The sequence below is a fragment of the Aquarana catesbeiana genome, linkage group LG13, assembly GCF_042186555.1.
Source record: "Aquarana catesbeiana isolate 2022-GZ linkage group LG13, ASM4218655v1, whole genome shotgun sequence".
Classification (NCBI taxonomy): domain Eukaryota; kingdom Metazoa; phylum Chordata; class Amphibia; order Anura; family Ranidae; genus Aquarana; species Aquarana catesbeiana.
This window is the reverse complement of record NC_133336.1, coordinates 215,290,934-215,309,376: the sequence shown is the minus strand read 5'-3', so window position 1 is coordinate 215,309,376 and position 18,443 is coordinate 215,290,934. Positions and strand designations below refer to the sequence as shown.

General features: G+C 47.2%; 1 protein-coding gene across 1 annotated transcript in view; it reads left to right on the top strand.

Annotated features, from left to right (window-relative positions):
- Positions 1-2,415: 2,415 nt before the first annotated feature.
- The window catches only part of NPR1 (natriuretic peptide receptor 1), a gene marked incomplete at its 3' end in the record, with an annotated part of 181,475 nt that continues 165,447 nt past the window's right edge, over positions 2,416-18,443 (top strand). Inside the window, 1 exon segment of the mRNA XM_073608649.1 lies at positions 2,416-3,519. Coding sequence (XP_073464750.1) covers positions 2,829-3,519 — 691 coding nt within the window.

The following is an 18,443-nucleotide window of genomic DNA, read 5'->3' as shown; positions in this document are numbered from 1 at the left end:
CCTCTCATTAATACCCTGTCCTCTCATTAATACCCTGTCCTCTCATTAATACTCTGTCCTCTCATTAATAACCTGTCCTCTCATTAATACACTGTCCTCTCATTAATACCCTGTCCTCTCATTAATACTCTGTCCTCTCATTAATACCCTGTCCTCTCATTAATACTCTGTCCTCTCATTAATACCCTGTCCTCTCATTGTTACGCTGTCCTCTCATTAATACCCTGTCCTCTCATTAATACCCTGTCCTCTCATTAATTTCCTGTCCTCTCATTAATACCCTGTCCTCTCATTAATACTCTGTCCTCTCATTAATACCCTGTCCTCTCATTAATACCCTATCCTCTCATTAATACCCTGTCCTCTTATTAATACTCTGTCCTCTCATTAATACTCTGTCCTCTCATTAATACTCTGTCCTCTCATTAATACCCTGTCCTCTCATTAATACTCTGTCCTCTCATTAATATCCTGTCCTCTCATTAATACCCTGTCCTCTCATTAATACCCTGTCCTCTCATTAATACCCTGTCCTCTCATTAATACTCTGTCCTCTCATTAATACCCTGTCCTCTCATTAATACCCTGTCCTTTCATTAATACCCTGTCCTCTCATTAATACCCTTACTCTCATTAATACTCTGTCCTCTCATTAATACCCTGTCCTCTCATACCCTGTCCTCTCATTAATACTCTGTCTTCTCATTAATACCCTGTCCTCTCATTAATACTCTATCCTTTCATTAATACTCTGTCCTCTCATTAATACTCTATCCTCTCATTAATACTCTGTCCTCTCATTAATACTCTATCCTCTCATTAATACTCTGCCAGGGGGTGTAATGTGATTGTTCCCATCCCCCCCACCCGACTGTTTCTTATTAATACTCTGTGCTGATTATTCCTCTAATTATTACAGTTTCCACACTCTGACTGTGTCCAGGTGTTACCCAGGGTGTTGCTCACATACTCCTCTCCGTTTTCTATCTCATCGTTCCTCTCTCTCTCTCTCTCTCTGAGTATCTCTCTGTACCTCTTCTCCCTTCTGTCACTCTCTTCTCTTCCATCTCCAGCTTCTCCATTCCCACCATCAACCTTCCCTCTCCTTCCATATCCTTCCATCTCCTTCCCTCTCCTTCTCTCTCCTTCCCTCTCCCAGTACTGTGTTTTGTTACTTCCCCTCTCATAATACTTCTCTTTCTGTTCTGTATACTCCTCTCTCTCACCTCTCCGTATCTCTCCCTCCTTCTCCTCCATTCTTGTCCCTCTCTGTTTCCTTATCACTTTCCTCTCTCTGAGTATCTGTCATCCTCTCCTCCTGTCTGTACTTTACCTTTACTATCAGGACTCCGCTCCTCTACCCTGTACTCCTCTCCTCCAACTTGTACTCCTCTCCTCCACCTTGTACTCCTCTCCTCCACCTTGTACTTCTCTCCTCCTTCCTGTACTTCTCTCCTCCATCCTGTAATTCTCTCCTCCATCCTGTTCTTCTCTCCTCCATCCTGTAAATCTCTCTTCCCCTTCCATCCTCTCCATTCCTCGCTCTTTCCCTTCCCTTCTCTCCTCTCCTCTCCCCTCTCTCTCACACACCATACCCATCCTCTCCTGTCTTCTTTCTTTCCCTTTCCCCTTCTCCTCTCTCTTTCCATTTCCTTCTCTCCTCTCCTCTCTCTCTCACATCCCTACCTCTCCCCTTCTCTCCGCTCCCTTCTTCTCTCTCTCCCTTCTTTCCTCTTGCTTTCCCTTCCATTCCCTTCCCTTCTCTCCTCTCCTCTCTTCTCTCTCTTTCTCTTCCATCCTCTCCTGTCTTCTTTCTTTCCCTTCCCTTTTCTCCTCTCCTTCCACATCCCTGTCTCTTCTCTTCTCTTCTCTTCTCTTCTCTTCTCTTCTCTTCTCTCCTCTCTTCTCTTCCCTCTATCCTCTCTCATACACATCCTCTGTCTCTGCCCTCCACCCGTATTTACTCCCTCCATTCTCGGAGTACCTGCCTCTGCTTCCTCTCTTCTCCCTCCACTTCATTTGTTGGACTTACTTCAGCCTGAATCCCACCCAGCGCTCACATCTTTCACCCCCTGGGGACACCCCTCTTATGCCCTGTTCCCCCCCCCCCCCCGACATACCCATTGCCCACACCCTCTTCTCCTCCTCCATTACCTGGAATTGGCAGAACTTCTCCCTCTCCATCCCTGAAAGTCTCCCCCCATTCTCCAGAGGGTGATTGGACATTTATTCTATATCTCCCCCCCCCCCCCACACACACACACACACACAGATACGCTCACCAGTCACCAGATAAATATTTGCAGCTCTACGAAAGCCAAAATCTCCGGGTTCTGATCTCCAGTATTCTCTCCAAGTTTCAGGGTTGCGCCCAGCACCTCCTCTGCCTCCTCCTCCTTCTGCTTTTCTATGTACCCCCCCCCCATAGGTCTCTCCACGGCTGTCAGATCCACTTGGACCGCTGTCAGGGTCGGGGACAACGTGGGTGACCCTTTTTTACCTTGGTGACATCCAGCCAGGAAGGGGTTAAGCTGCACAGCTTATGATAACAAGCCTTTTGTCACTGAGTCAGGGGAAGGAAAGAAGGAAGCCTGCCTCCGGATAATAGGAATTTCTGTGCCCCAGCCACTTCCAGCAGCTACGATCTCATGGATGGGAGCGAAGGGACTCACAGATGGGAACCGGTTAACGATGCCTTGGATGTATCTCTGTAATTGCTCTCTGGCCAGAGATACTCTCCTCTGAATCTTTGAAAGAGGGCGCAGAGTGGCTCAAGTCCCCCTTCTTCTTAGCGTATGGGTAAGAGTAGAGCCAGGACCCTCTAAAAAATGCTTGGGAGATGGGTGCTGGTGTTCTTGGCCAGTTGGGTGGTTTGCCACTGCTCTCAAGAAGCCCAGAACCTCACCATTGCGGTGCTGCTGCCCAAAACCAGCACCTCATACCCGTGGGCACTGCCCAGGGTCGGACCCGCCATCCAGATGGCCATTGACCGTGTCAACGCTGACCGCGACCTCCTCCCGGACTTTCATCTCTGGGCGGTTTATGGCGACACTGAGGACAAGCACAAGCGGTGCTCCGAGTCGGCTGCTCCGGTGACCGCAGTGGACATGCAGTTCATCTACCACCCATACGTCTTCCTGGGCCCAGCGTGCATTTATTCGGCCGCTCCAGTGGTCCGCTTTACCGAGCACTGGAAGGTCCCCCTGATCACGGCCGGAGCTTCGGCAATTGGGTTCGGAGTCAAGGATGAGGAGTACAAATACATCACCAGGACGGGAGTTGTCCACTCCAAGCTGGCCCAGTTTTTGATGCACATCCACCAACAGTACAACTGGAGCAGTCGTGCCATGCTCATATACAGCGATGACAAGGATGACCGTGCCTGCTACTTCACCATCGAGGGAGCCTTCGTGGAGCTGCCAAAGTTTAACAATATGACCGTGGTGGATATGAACATGAAAGAGTACGGAGTGATCAACCACACCTCCACCATCCAGTACATCAAGCAGAGAGGGCGCAGTAAGTAATAACTTGCCATCTTTGTTCACCAACTTGAGGGGGTATGATGCAACACCAACAAGTTTCTCTAAGAACTACTTGTATGTTTCTTGAAGACCTATATTCCATTCAGTGCTGTAGATCACAAGCAGTTGTGTAGAACTATAACTACCAACATTAAAAAATAACCATCTTAAAGACCAGCAAAACTATTCAGGGTTGTTGACCACAAAACCATTTTGGCTTGGAAACCCACAAAACCATTCAGGGTTGTAGACCCACAAAATCATTCAGGGTTGTAGACCCACAAAACCATTCAGGATTGTAGACCCACAAAATCATTCAGGGTTGTAGACCACAAAACCATTCTGGGTTATAGACCTCAAAACTATTTAGGCTTGTAGACCCACAAAACCATTCAGGGTTGTAGACTATAAGCAGTTGTAGATACACAAGTCCCAGGCTAAACATAGACCTGTGAAGAACAATAACTCTCGACATGCAAATAGCCATCTTGTAGACTCACAAGACCATTCAGGGTTGTAGACCACAAGCAGTTGTAGATGTACAAGTCCCAGGCTGAACACAGACCTGTGCAGAACTATAAGTCTCAGCATGCAAATAGCCATTTTGTAGACCCAAAAACCATTGAGGGCTGTAGACAACAAGCACTTGTAGATGTACAGGTCACAGGAAAACATAGAGCTGTGCGGAACCATAACTCTCAACATGCAAATAGCCATCTTGTAGACCCATAAGACCATTAGGGGTTGTAGACCACAAGCATTTGTAGACATACAAGTCCCAGGTCAATATAGACCTGTTTAGAACCATAACTCCCAGCATCCAAATAACGATCTTGTAGACCCACAAAACCATTCAGGCTTGTAGACCACAAGCAGTTGTAGATGTACAAGTCCCAGGCAAACATTGACCTGTGCAGAACTATAACTCTCAGCATATAAATAACCATTTTGTAGACCCACAAGACCATTCAGGTTGTAGACCACAAGCAGTTGTAGATCCCAGGTCAACATAGACCTATGCAGAACTATAACTCCCAGCATGCAAATAACCATCTTGTAGACCCACAAAACCATTCAGGGTTGTAGACCCACAAAATCATTCAGGGTTGTAGACCACAAAACCATTCTGGGTTATAGACCTCAAAACTATTTAGGCTTGTAGACCCACAAAACCATTCAGGGTTGTAGACCACAAGCAGTTGTAGATGTACAAGTCCCAGGCAAACATAGACCTGCGCAGAACCATAACTCCCAGCATGCAAATAGCCATCTTGTAGACCCACAAGACCATTAGTGGTTGTAGACCACAAGCAGTTGTAGACATACAAGTCCCAGGTCAACATACACCTGTTCAGAACTATAACTCTCAGCATGCAAATAACCATCTTGTAGACCAGCCACAAGACCCATTGAGGGTTGTAGACCACAAGCAGTTGTAGATGTACAAGTCCCAGGTCAACATAGAAATGTTCAGAACCATAACTCCCATCATACATATAACCATCTTGTAGACCCACAAGACCATTGAGGGTTGTAGAACACAAGCAGTTGTAGATGTACAAGTCCCAGGTCACCATAGACCTATGCAGAACTATAAATCCCAGCATGCAAACAACCATCTTGTAGACCCGCAAAACCATTCAGGGTTGTAAACCCACAAAACCATTCAAGGTTGTAGACCATAATCAGTTGTAGATGTACAAGTCCTAGGCAAACATAGACCTGTGCAGAACCATAACTCACAGCATGCAAATAGCCATCTTGTAGACCCACAAGACCATTAGTGGTTGTAGACCCCAAGCAGTTGTAGACATACAAGTCCCAGGTCAACATAGACCTGTTCAGAACCATAACTCCCAGCATGCATATATCCATTTTGTAGACCCACAAAACCATTCAGGGTTGTAAACCCACAAAACCATTCAAGGTTATAGACCACAAAACCATTCAAGGTTATAGACCTCAAAACTATTTAGGCTTGTAGACCCACAAAACCATTCAGGGTTGTAGACCATAAGCAGTTGTAGATACACAAGTCCCAGGCTAAACATAGACCTGTGAAGAACAATAACTCTGAACATGCAAATAGCCATCCTGTAGACTCACAAGACCATTCAGGCTTGTAGACCACAAGCAGTTGTAGATGTACAAGTCAAGTCCCAGGCAAACATAGACCTGTGCAGAACCATAACTCCCAGCATGCAAATAGCCATCTTGTAGACCCACAAGACCATTAGTGGTTGTAAACCACAAGCAGTTGTAGACATACAAGTCCCAGATAAACATAGACCTGTGCAGAACCATAACTCTCAGGATACAAATAAACATCTTATAGACCCTCAAAACTATTCAGGGTTGTAGACCACAAGCAGTTATAGACATACAAGTCCCATGTAACCATAGACCTGTGCATAACTATAACCCTGAGCATGCAAATAGCCATCTTGTAGACCCACAAGACCATTCATGGTTGTACACTACAAGCAGTCTTGCACAGGACAGATCTAGCCGCCAATTGCCTCAAAAAAGTTGCAGCATGCTGGAAAATGTTTGGGGCATTTGCCAGCATGCTGGATGTCACATCCGATTAGCATTATTTAGATCAGGTCCTTGACATGATTCATTAAATGTTCATAAAAAGGTCACCATGGCAGTTGTAGATGATGAGTCCTCACAATGCGGGTCGGGGACAAGGGTCAATGACATCGGTTGTATTCAGGCGTTACATTATGTGCGGCCGCGTTGGCAGGAATACACGCGGTTCCGCTTTCCTGCCTGTTAACTGAATTCGAATTGATGGAGACAGAAATTAACTTTTGGCAGTTAAGAAGACATTAATGTTTAATTCCACTGAGCCTCCGCCGCATTTGTTCTTCGCCTGCTGGGGAAGGGCGCCCGAGGCCGGCTCTGCATGTCGCTGTTGGCTGCGGATTGTGAATTCTGCACTGGGGGGGGGGTGGAGGAGGTGAGGTTGGTGGTGACAACGGGGGGGGGGAAGGTGTGGCAGGGCAAGCATTGGACATTTAATGAGTCCAAATATCTGCTGGAGGAGTCGAGGATCAGCAAAATTCCTCAGGGTCAGGCGGCCGCTGCATACAGCTGTCTCTCTGTTTCCTGGTATCTGCAGGAGTGGAAGGGCAGAATAATAGGGGGGGGGGGCTGTATTCTTTAGAACTGCAGGTCCCAGCATGCTCATTTTTTTGGAGCAGAACCACAAGTCCCAGCACATCTGCAGACTTGTAACAGCAGAAGGACTACAAATCGCAGCACGCCCATATCACCCGCTGTGAAGCTAAGAGTCCCAGCACACCCGCTGACCTAGGAAAGGAGCAGAACTGCACATTTCAATACACCCACAGACCAACTGTGGAACCACTAGTCCCAGCACACGATAACAGCAGCAAGAGTACAGACACAGCACGTCCATAGACCCAATGGAGAACCACAAGTCCTAGCAGACCTTTAAGCGCAGCAGGACTGCAAACCACAGCATGCCCATAGACCCAATGCAGAACTACAAGTCTTAGTAGACCTTTAAACGCAGCGGGACTACAAAACACAGCATGCCCATAGTCCCAATGGAGGACTACAAGTCCCAGCATGCATCCAGACCTCATGGTAAAGCAACATGCAGAAAGTTCTGTTGTAGAACTACAAGTCCCAGGTTAAACACTGACCTACTGCAACTCCAAAAAATTTCCATAGGCATCCAGTAACCGACAAATCCATTTACGGCTCCACTCAAGGCTCCAGTAGTTGTGGAACTACAAGTACCAAAATGCAGACAGTTAATGAACTGCCAGCTGGTTCTTGTGGAACTACAAGTGCCAGCATCCTGTGTCATCTCTTGAAACGCAGAGGATGCTGGGTCCTGTAGTTTTGTGGCTGTTAGCAGGCAATAAATAGACATTATATATACTGTATATATATATATGACATAGGCATTACATAGATGATGGTAGCTCTAAGGGCGATTGCACAATCAGATTGTATAGTGTATGGTCAGCTTAAAGGCAAGAACAATTTTCCTTAGAATTTAGGTAACACGTTAGAACTTTCGTTCGATTGCACAATTCCAGAGCGGCCAATCTGAAAGCGGCTTCTAACCGATTTTATTACAGCAGCCGGAAATCTGAGGTTGCATTGGGCGACAGCTGAATAAGCGCAATAATATAGAACTTGGCGCGGTCTCAGCTTTTGTGACGATACCGGCATTGAGGAGTGTGGATGCCGCGTCCACCTCCGGCCCCCGGGCGCTGCCCTGCCCACCACGTTCAGGTCATGAAGGAGTTAAGTGGCAGATCGGGGGAGTCAGCCGCCTGCAGATCCAGTGAATGAATAACCAACAGACATTACCAGGAGCCATTTTCTAACATACGCTGGGAAGGTGGAAGAGAGGAGGAGGGGGGACTGGCACAGAAGCTTCCTCTGCCAGCGGGCAAAGCGCCAGATGTAGAGTTATAGACTTATTGTTACCAAACAAGCACAGCCCCAGGCCGATCTCCCCCACCCCAATCCGGGGTAGGGACAACCCTAAACTGAGATCCCAGGTCTCCTTCACCTGTGTCCGGAGAACAGGACCGGACCTTCACCTGTGTCCGGAGAACGGGACCGGACCTTCACCTGTGTCTGGAGCTCTATATAAGAATCTCACAGGTCTCCTCTTCACCTGTGTCCGGAAAATGGGACTGGACTTTCACCCGTGTCTGGAACTCTATATAAGAACGTCACAGGTCTCCTCTTCTCCTGTGTCCAAAAAACAGGAGTGGCCATTTACCTGTGTCAGGAGAACGGGACCGGACCTTCACCTGTGTCCAGAGAATGGGACCGGACCTTCACCTATGTCAGGAGCTCTATATAAGAACCTCACAGGTCTCATCTTCACCTGTGTCTGATAAACGGGAGCGGACCTTCACCTGTGTCTGGAACTCTATATAAGAACCTCACAGGTCTCCTCTTAACCTGTGTCTGATAAACAGGAGCGGCCCTTTACCTGTGTCAGGAACTCTATATAAGAACCTCACAGGTCTCCTCTTCACCTGTGTCCGGAGAACGGGACTGGACTTTCACCCGTGTCAGGAACTCTATATAAGAACCTCACAGGTCTCCTCTTCTCCTGTGTCCGAAAAACGGGAGCGGCCATTTACCTGTGTCGGGAACTCTATATAAGAACCTCACAGGTTTCCTCTTCACCTGTGTCCGGAGAACGGGACCGGACCTTCACCTGTGTCAGGAGCTCTATATAAGAACCTCATAGGTCTCTTCACCTGTGTCCGAAAAACGGGAGCGGCCCTTTACTTCTATCAGGAGCTCTATATAAGAACCTCACAGGTCTCCTCTTCACCTGTGTCCGAAAAATGGGAGTGGCCCTTTACCTGTATCAGGAGCTCTATATAAGAACCTCACAGGTTTCCTCTTCACCTGTGTCCGGAGAACGGGACCGGACCTTCACCTGTGTCAGGAGCTCTATATAAGAACCTCACAGGTTTCCTCTTCACCTGTGTCTGGAGAACGGGACCGGAGCTTCATATAGGAACACCTCAAGTCTCCTTTTCCTCTGTGTCTGGAGCTCTATATAAGAACCTCACAGATCTCCTCTGCAACTATGACCAGAGAACAGACCCGACCTTCACCTGTGTCTGGAGCTCTAGATAAGAACCTCACAGGTCTCCTCTTGATCTGTGTCTGGAGCTCCATATAGGAACCTCACAGGTCTCCTCTTCACCTGTGTCTGGAGCTCCATAGAAGAACCCCTCAGGTCTCTTCACCTGTGTCTGGAACTCTATATAAGAACCTCACAGGTCTCCTCTTCACCTGTGTCCAGAAAATGGGACCAGACCTTCACCTGTGTCTGGAGCTCCATATAAGAACCTTACAGTCTCCTCTTTACCTGTGTCTGGAACTCTATATAGGAATATCAAAAGTCTTCTCTTCACCTGTGTCCAGAGTTCTTTATAGAAACCTCACAGGTCTCCACTTCACCTGTGTCTGGAGCTCTATATAGGAAACTCACAGGTCTCTTCACCTGTGTCTGGAGCTCTATATAAAAACCTCACAGGTCTCCTCTTCACCTGTGTCTGGAGCTCTATATAAAAACCTCACAGGTCTCCACTTCACCTGTGTCTGGAGCTCTATATAGGAAACTCACAGGTCTCTTCACCTGTGTCTGGAGCTCTATATAAAAACCTCACAGGTCTCCTCTTTACCTGTGTCTGGAGCTCTATATAAAAACCTCACAGATCTCCTCTTCACCTGTGTCTGGAGTGCTATATAGGAACCTCACAGGTCTCCTCTTCACCTGTGTCTGGGGCTCTATATAAAAACCCCACAGGTCTCCTCTTCACCTGTGTCTGGAGCTCTATATAAAAACCTCACAGGTCTCATCTTCACCTGTGTCTGGAGCTCTATATAGGAAGCTCACAGGTCTCCTCTTCACCTGTGTCTGGAGCTCTACATAAGAACCTCACAGGTCTCCTCTTCCCTGTGTCTGGAGAACAGGACCGGACCTTCACCTGTGTTGGGAGTTCTGTATAAGAACCTCACGGGTCTCCTCTTCACCTGTGTCTAGAGAACAGGACCGGACCTTCACCTGTGTCTGGAGTTCTATATAAGAACCTCACAGGTCTCCTCTTCACCTGTGTCCGGAGCTCTATATAGGAACCTCACAGATCTCCTCTTGACCTGTCTCTGGAGCTCCATATAGGAACATCCTCAGGTCTCCTCTTCACCTGTGTCTGGAGAATGGGACCGGACCTTGACCTGTGTCTGGAGTTCTATAAAAGGACCCCACAGGTCTCCTCCTCTTCATCTGTGTCCAGAGAACAGAACCAGACATTCACCTGAGTCTAGAGCTCTATATAGGAACCTCACAGGTCTCCTCTTCATCTGTGTCTGGAGCTCCATTTAGGAACCTCACAGGTCTCCTCTTCACCTGTGTCTGGAGCTCCATTTAGGAACCTCACAGGTCTTCTCTTCACCTGTGTCTGGAGCTCCATAGAAGAACCTCACATGTCTCCTTTTCACCTGTGTCTGAAGTTTCTTATAGGAACCTCACAGGTCTTCTCTTCATCTGTGTCTGGGAACAGGACCAGTCCTTCACCTGTGTCTGAAGCTCTATATAAAAACCTCACAGGTCTCCTCTTCACCTGTGTCTGGAGCTCTATATAGGAACCTCCTCAGGTCTCCTCTTCACCTGTGCCTGGAGCCCTATATAAGAATCTCACAGATCTCCTCTTCACCTGTGTCTGGAGCTCTATATAGGAAACTCACAGGTCTCTTCACCTGTGTCTGGAGCTCTATATAAAAACCTCACAGGTCTCCTCTTCACCTGTGTCTGGAGCTCTATATAAAAACCTCACAGGTCTCCACTTCACCTGTGTCTGGAGCTCTATATAGGAAACTCACAGGTCTCTTCACCTGTGTCTGGAGCTCTATATAAAAACCTCACAGGTCTCCTCTTTACCTGTGTCTGGAGCTCTATATAAAAACCTCACAGATCTCCTCTTCACCTGTGTCTGGAGTGCTATATAGGAACCTCACAGGTCTCCTCTTCACCTGTGTCTGGGGCTCTATATAAAAACCCCACAGGTCTCCTCTTCACCTGTGTCTGGAGCTCTATATAAAAACCTCACAGGTCTCATCTTCACCTGTGTCTGGAGCTCTATATAGGAAGCTCACAGGTCTCCTCTTCACCTGTGTCTGGAGCTCTACATAAGAACCTCACAGGTCTCCTCTTCCCTGTGTCTGGAGAACAGGACCGGACCTTCACCTGTGTTGGGAGTTCTGTATAAGAACCTCACGGGTCTCCTCTTCACCTGTGTCTAGAGAACAGGACCGGACCTTCACCTGTGTCTGGAGTTCTATATAAGAACCTCACAGGTCTCCTCTTCACCTGTGTCCGGAGCTCTATATAGGAACCTCACAGATCTCCTCTTGACCTGTCTCTGGAGCTCCATATAGGAACATCCTCAGGTCTCCTCTTCACCTGTGTCTGGAGAATGGGACCGGACCTTGACCTGTGTCTGGAGTTCTATAAAAGGACCCCACAGGTCTCCTCCTCTTCATCTGTGTCCAGAGAACAGAACCAGACATTCACCTGAGTCTAGAGCTCTATATAGGAACCTCACAGGTCTCCTCTTCATCTGTGTCTGGAGCTCCATTTAGGAACCTCACAGGTCTCCTCTTCACCTGTGTCTGGAGCTCCATTTAGGAACCTCACAGGTCTTCTCTTCACCTGTGTCTGGAGCTCCATAGAAGAACCTCACATGTCTCCTTTTCACCTGTGTCTGAAGTTTCTTATAGGAACCTCACAGGTCTTCTCTTCATCTGTGTCTGGGAACAGGACCAGTCCTTCACCTGTGTCTGAAGCTCTATATAAAAACCTCACAGGTCTCCTCTTCACCTGTGTCTGGAGCTCTATATAGGAACCTCCTCAGGTCTCCTCTTCACCTGTGCCTGGAGCCCTATATAAGAATCTCACAGATCTCCTCTTCACCTGTGTCTGGAGCTCTATATAGGAACCTCACAGGTCTCCTCTTGACCTGTGTCTGGAGCTCCATATAGGAACATCCTCAGGTCTCCTCTTCACCTGTGTCTGAAGAAAGGGACCAGACCTTCACCAGTGTCTGGAGTTCTATATAAGAACCTCACGGGTCTCCTCTTCATCTGTGTCCAGAGAACAGAACCACACCTTCACCTGTGTCTGAAACTCCACATAGGAACCCCTCAAGTCTCTTCTTCATCTGTGTCTGAACCTCACAGATATCCTCTTCAACTGTGACCGGAGAACGGACTGGACCTTCATCTGTGTCTAGAGTTCTTTATCAGAACTTCACAGTTTTCCTCTTCACCTGTGTCCGGAAAATGGTACCGGACCTTTACCTGTGTCTGGAGCACCATATAGGAATTCCTCAGGTCTCCTTGTCAACTGTGTCTGGAGTTCTGTATAAGAACCTCACAGGTCTCCTCTTCAACTTTGTCTGGAGCTCTATATAGGAACATCACAAGTCTTCTCTTCACCTGTGTCCAGAGTTCTTTATAAAACTCTCACGGGTCTCCTTTTCACCTGCGTCTGGAGTTCTTTATAGGAACCTCACAGGTCTCCTCTTCACCTGTGTCTGGAGCTCCATATAGGAACCTCACAGGTCTCCTCTTCACCTGTGTCTGGAGCTCAATATAGGAACCTCACAGGTCTTCTCTTCACCTGTGTCTGGAGCTCTATATAGGAACCTCACACTTCAATATAGGAACCTCACAGGTCTTCTCTTCACCTGTGTCTGGAGATCCATATAGGAACCTCACACGTCTCCTCTTCACCTGTGTCTGGAGCTCAATATAGGAAGCTCACAGGTCTTCTCTTCACCTGTGTCTGGAGCTCTATATAGGAACCTCACAGGTCTCCTCTTCACCTTCACCTGTGTAAGAAGCTCTATAAAGGAACCTCACAGGTCTCCTCTTCATCTGTGTCTGGAGCTCTATATAAGAACCTTACGGGTCTCCTCTTCACCTGTGTTTGGAGCTCTATAGAAAAACCCCTCAGGTCTCCATTTACCTGTGTCTGGAGCTTCATAGAAGAACCCCTCAGGTCTCCTCTTTACCTGTGTCTGGAGCTCCATATAAGAACCCCTCAGGTCTCCTCTTTACCTGTGTCTGAAGCTCCATAGAAGAACCCCTCGGATCTCCTCTTCATCTGTGTCTGGAGCGCTATATAAGAACCTTACAGGTCTCCTTTTCACCTGTGTCTGGAACTCCATAGTAGAACCCCTCAGGTCTCCTCCTTACCTGTGTCTGGAGCTCCATAGAAGAACCCCTCAGGTCTCTTCACCTGTGTCTGGAGCTCTATATAAGAACTTTATAGGTCTCCATTTTACCTGTGTCTGGAGCTCTTTATAAGAACCTCACAGGTCTCCTCTTTACCTGTGTCTGGAGCGCTATATAGGAACCTCAGAGGTTTCTTCTTCTTGTGGGTCTTGAGCTCTATATAGGAACTCAGAGGTCTCTTCTTGTGCGTCCGGAACTCTAAATAGGAACCTTGCGGGTCTTTCCTTCTTGTGGGTCTGGAGCCTCATTATTGAGTGTATTTGGATAGAAATTGAAAACATTTTGGAAAACCTTCTGAGTATAAGAAAAAAAACCTCTTCCTGAAGTCGTGCCCTTTTCTCTCCGGCGGTGTAACAATAGATTGTTTATACAAATCTCTGGGCAGCAGATGGAAATGGAGATACTTTCAATGAAGTTAATTTTACTGCAGCTAAACCCCAGCCAGCTCAGGGACTGTAAATGAGATATGCTCATAATTTATAACCGATTACAGGTTTGTCGGTCTCACATATAGGGGAATGGAAGCAAGATAATGCAATTTATAGGCGTTGTGCTCCAGAACTCCATTTTTTCTGTTGCTGGAAATGTCAGATCTTATGAGTCAAATTTTCTCGTTTTATCTGAAGATCAATTTCTGTGTCATAAATCTGATGAATTATGTTAATCGTATTACACCCAGTCATTTGGATCAAAATTGTAAAAACATAAATTGAAGACAAAATCAGGAGAATGTGTACAAGAAAGGAAGGACCTTCATATGTGTATGAGAAAGGACCTTCATATCTCTATTAGGAAGGACCTTCATATGTGTACAAGGAAGGACCTTCATATGTGTATGAGAAGGGACCTTCATATGTGTACAAGGAGGAACCTTTATGTGTGTATGAGGCAAGACTTTAATGTGTGTTTGAGGAAGGACCTTCATATGTGTACAAGGAGAACCTTCGTGTGTGTATGAGGCAGGACCTTCATGTGTGTATGAGGAAGAACCTTCATATGTGTATGAGGAAGGACCTTTATAAAGTATGTGTGTGAGGAAAGACCTTCATATGTGTACAAGGAAGGACCTTCATATGTGTGCAAGGAAGGTCCTTTATATGTGTAAGAGGAAGGACCTTTAAATGTGTACAAGGAAGGACCTTCATATGTGTAAGAGGAAGGACCTTCATATGTGTACAAGGAAGGACCTTCATATGTGTATGAGGAAAGACCTTCATATGTGTATGAGGAAAGACCTTCATATGTGTATGATGAAGGACCTTCATATGTGTATGAGGAAAGACCTTCATATGTGTACGAGAAAGGACATTCATGTGTACGAAGAAGAACCTTCATATGTGTATGAAGAAGGACCTTCATATGTGTACAAGGAAGGAACTTCATATGTGTATGTATGATCATTCATAAAGCTAACAGGTCTATACGATCAGATCATCCTGGGAGTGGCGGGACTTGAATATCTAATATCCGTCAAAAGTCCTTAAGTTCCTCGGGATAGTGCAGTATGGCAGATCGGAGGATCCCCAGTGATAGGTGGCACAAAGTAAATCTAGAAGAGGTTTGGAGACCCTCTGGCACTTGAGTGTTTCTCTTGTCAAATCTGGATAGAGGTTAGACAAATATTGGAGGTGGGTTGGGAGGTTAGGTCATTATTGAGGAAAAATTGGGAGGTTAGTGTCAGAGATGAGTTGGAATGTTAGGGCTATATCAGAGGGGATTTGGGAGGTTAGGTCAGGATCAGAGGTGGGTCGATTGTTTAAAGTCAGTATTGAGGAAGAATTGCGATGATAGATCAGTGTCAGAGATGAGTAAGAGTGCTGGGACTATGTCAGAGGGGAGTTGGAAGGTTAGGTCAGCATGAAGGATACATTTCTGTAGTTAGGGTTAAGGTAGTTGGGACAGAGGTGAGGTGTGTCAGGAGGTTAGGTCAGTATCAGAGGTGAGGTGTGTCAGGAGGCTGGGGCAGTATCAGAGGTGAGGTGTGTCAGGAGGTTAGGTCAGTATCAGAGGTGAGGTGTGTCAGGAGGTTGGGTCAGTATCAGAGGTGAGGTGTGTCAGGAGGTTAGGTCAGTATCAGAGGTGAGGTGTGTCAGGAGGTTAGGTCAGTATCAGAAGTGAGGTGTGTCAGGAGGTTAGGTCAGTATCAGAGGTGAGTAGTGTCAGGAGGTTAGGTCAGTATCAGAGGTGAGGTGTGTCAGGAGGTTGGGTCATTATCAGAGGTGAGGTGTGTCAGGAGGTTAGGTCAGTATCAGAGGTGCGGTGTGTCAGGAGGTTAGGTCAGTATCAGAGGTGAGGTGTGTCAGGAAGTTGGGTCATTATCAGAGGTGAGGTGTGTCAGGAGGTTAGGTCATTATCAGAAGTGAGGTGTGTCAGGAAGTTAGGTCAGTATCAGAGGTGAGGTGTGTCAGGAGGTTAGGTCATTATCAGAGGTGAGGTGTGTCAGGAGGTTGGGTCACTATCAGAGGTAAGGTGTGTCAGGGGGTTAGGTCATTATCAGAGGTGAGGTGTGTCAGGAGGTTAGGTCAGTATCAGAGGTGAGGTGTGTCAGGAGGTTAGGTCAGTATCAGAGGTGAGGTGTGTCAGGAGGTTAGGTCATTATCAGAGGTTAGGGGTGTCAGGAGGTTAGGTCAGTATCAGAGGTGAGGTGTGTCAGGAGGTTAGGTCAGTATCAGAGGTGAGGTGTGTCAGGAGGTTAGGTCAGTATCAGAGGTGAGGTGTATCAGGAGGTTAGGTCATTATCATAGGTGAGGTGTGTTAGGAGCTTAGGTCATTATCAGAGGTGAGGTGTGTCAGGAGGTTAGGTCAGTATCAGAGGTGAGGTGTGTTAGGAGATTAGGTCAGTATCAGAGATGATGTGTGTCAGGAGGTTGGGTCATTATCAGAGGTGAGGTGTGTCAGGAGGTTAGGTCATTATCAGAGGTGAGGGGTGTCAGGAGGTTAGGTCAGTATCAGAGGTGAGGTGTGTCAGGAGGTTAGGTCAGTATCAGAGGTGAGGTGTGTCAGGAGGTTAGGTCAGTATCAGAGGTGAGGTGTGTCAGGAAGTTGGGTCATTATCAGAGGTGAGGTGTGTCAGGTGGTTAGGTTATTATCAGAGGTGAGGTGTGTCAGGAGGTTAGGTCAGTATCAGAGGTGAGGTGTGTCAGGAGGTTAGGTCAGTATCAGAGGTGAGGTGTGTCAGAAGGTTAGGTCAGTATCAGAGGTGAGGTGTGTCAGGAGGTTAGGTCAGTATCAGAGATGAGGTGTGTCAGGAGGTTAGGTCAGTATCAGAGATGAGGTGTGTCAGGAGGTTAGGTCATTATCAGAGGTGAGGTGTGTCAGGAAGTTGGGTCATTATCAGAGGTGAGGTGTGTCAGGAGGTTAGGTCAGTATCAGAGGTGAGGTGTGTCAGAAGGTTAGGTCAGTATCAGAGGTGAGGTGTGTCAGGAGGTTAGGTCATTGTCAGAGATGGGGTGTGTCAGGAGGTTAGGTCAGTATCAGAGGTGAGGTGTGTCAGGAGGTTAGGTCATTATCAGAGGTTGCAGCATGTCACCATGAAAATGTGTCGGTCTCTCCGCCATGCGTTGGCCTTTAAATGTTATGAAGAAAGAGACCTTTATGTCTGGAAATGTTGCAAATCTTTGAAATGTTAATGAGAAGGAAACCTGATGTCCTGAAAATGTTGTCATTTGTTATTACATTGTTTACAATTCGGTAGAGCGGGGGAGGGTTGTACTGACTGTATATAATTTGGGATAAGACATATACACTCATTATCCACCTTATTAGGTACACTTGTTCAACTGCTTGGTAACACAAATTTCTAATCAGCCAATCACACGGCAGCAACTTAATGCTTTTAGGCATCTAGACGTGGTGAAGACGGCTTGCTGAAGTTGGGTTAGGTCATTATCAGAGGTGAGGTGTGTCAGGAGGCTAGGTCATTATCAGAGGTGAGGTGTGTCAGGAGGTTAGGTCATTATCAGAGGTGAGGTGTGTCAGGAGGTTAGGTCATTATCAGAGGTGAGGTGTGTCAGGAGGCAAGGTCAGTATCAGAGGTGAGGTGTGTCAGGAGGTTAGGTCAGTATCAGAGGTGCGTTGTGTCAGGAGGTTGGGTCAGTATCAGAGGTGAGGTGTGTCAGGAGGTTAGGTCAGTATCAGAGATGAGGTGTGTCAGGAGGTTAGGTCAGTATCAGAGATGAGGTGTGTCAGGAGGTTAGGTCAGTATCAGAGGTGAGGTGTGTCAGGAGGTTAGGTCAGTATCAGAGGTGAGGTGTGACAGGAGGTTAGGTCATTATCAGAGGTGCGCTGTGTCAGGAGGTTAGGTCATTATCAGAGATGAGGTGCGTCAGGAGGTTGGGTCATCAGAGGTGAGGTGTGTCAGGAGGTTAGGTCAGTATCAGAGGTGAGGTGTGTCAGGAGGTTAGGTCATTATCAGAGGTGCGCTGTGTCAGGAGGTTAGGTCAGTATCAGAGGTGAGGTGTGTCAGGAGGTTAGGTCATTATCAGAGGTGAGGTGTGTCAGGAGGTTAGGTCATTATCAGAGGTGAGGTGTGTCAGGAGGTTAGGGCATCAGAGGTTAGGTGTGTCAGGAGGTTAGGTCATTATCAGAGGTGCGCTGTGTCAGGAGGTTAGGTCAGTATCAGAGAAGAGGTGTGTCAGGAGGTTGGGTCATCAGAGGTGAGGTGTGTCAGGAGGTTAGGTCAGTATCAAAGATGAGGTGTGTCAGGAGGTTGGGTCATCAGAGGTGAGGTGTGTCAGGAGGTTAGGTCAGTATCAGAGGTGAGGTGTGTCAGAAGGTTAGGTCATTATCAGAGATGAGGTGTGTCAGGAGGTTGGGTCATCATAGGTGAGGTGTGTCAGGAGGTTAGGTCATTATCAGAGATGAGGTGTGTCAGGAGGTTGGGTCATCAGAGGTGAGGTGTGTCAGGAGGTTAGGTCAGTATCAGAGGTGAGGTGTGTCAGGAGGTTAGGTCATCAGAGGTGAGGTGTGTCAGGAGGTTAGGTCAGTATCAGAGGTGAGGTGTGTCAGGAGGTTAGGTCAGTATCAGAGGTGAGGTGTATCAGGAGGTTAGGTCATTATCAGAGGTGAGGTGTGTCAGGAGGTTAGGTCATTATCAGAGGT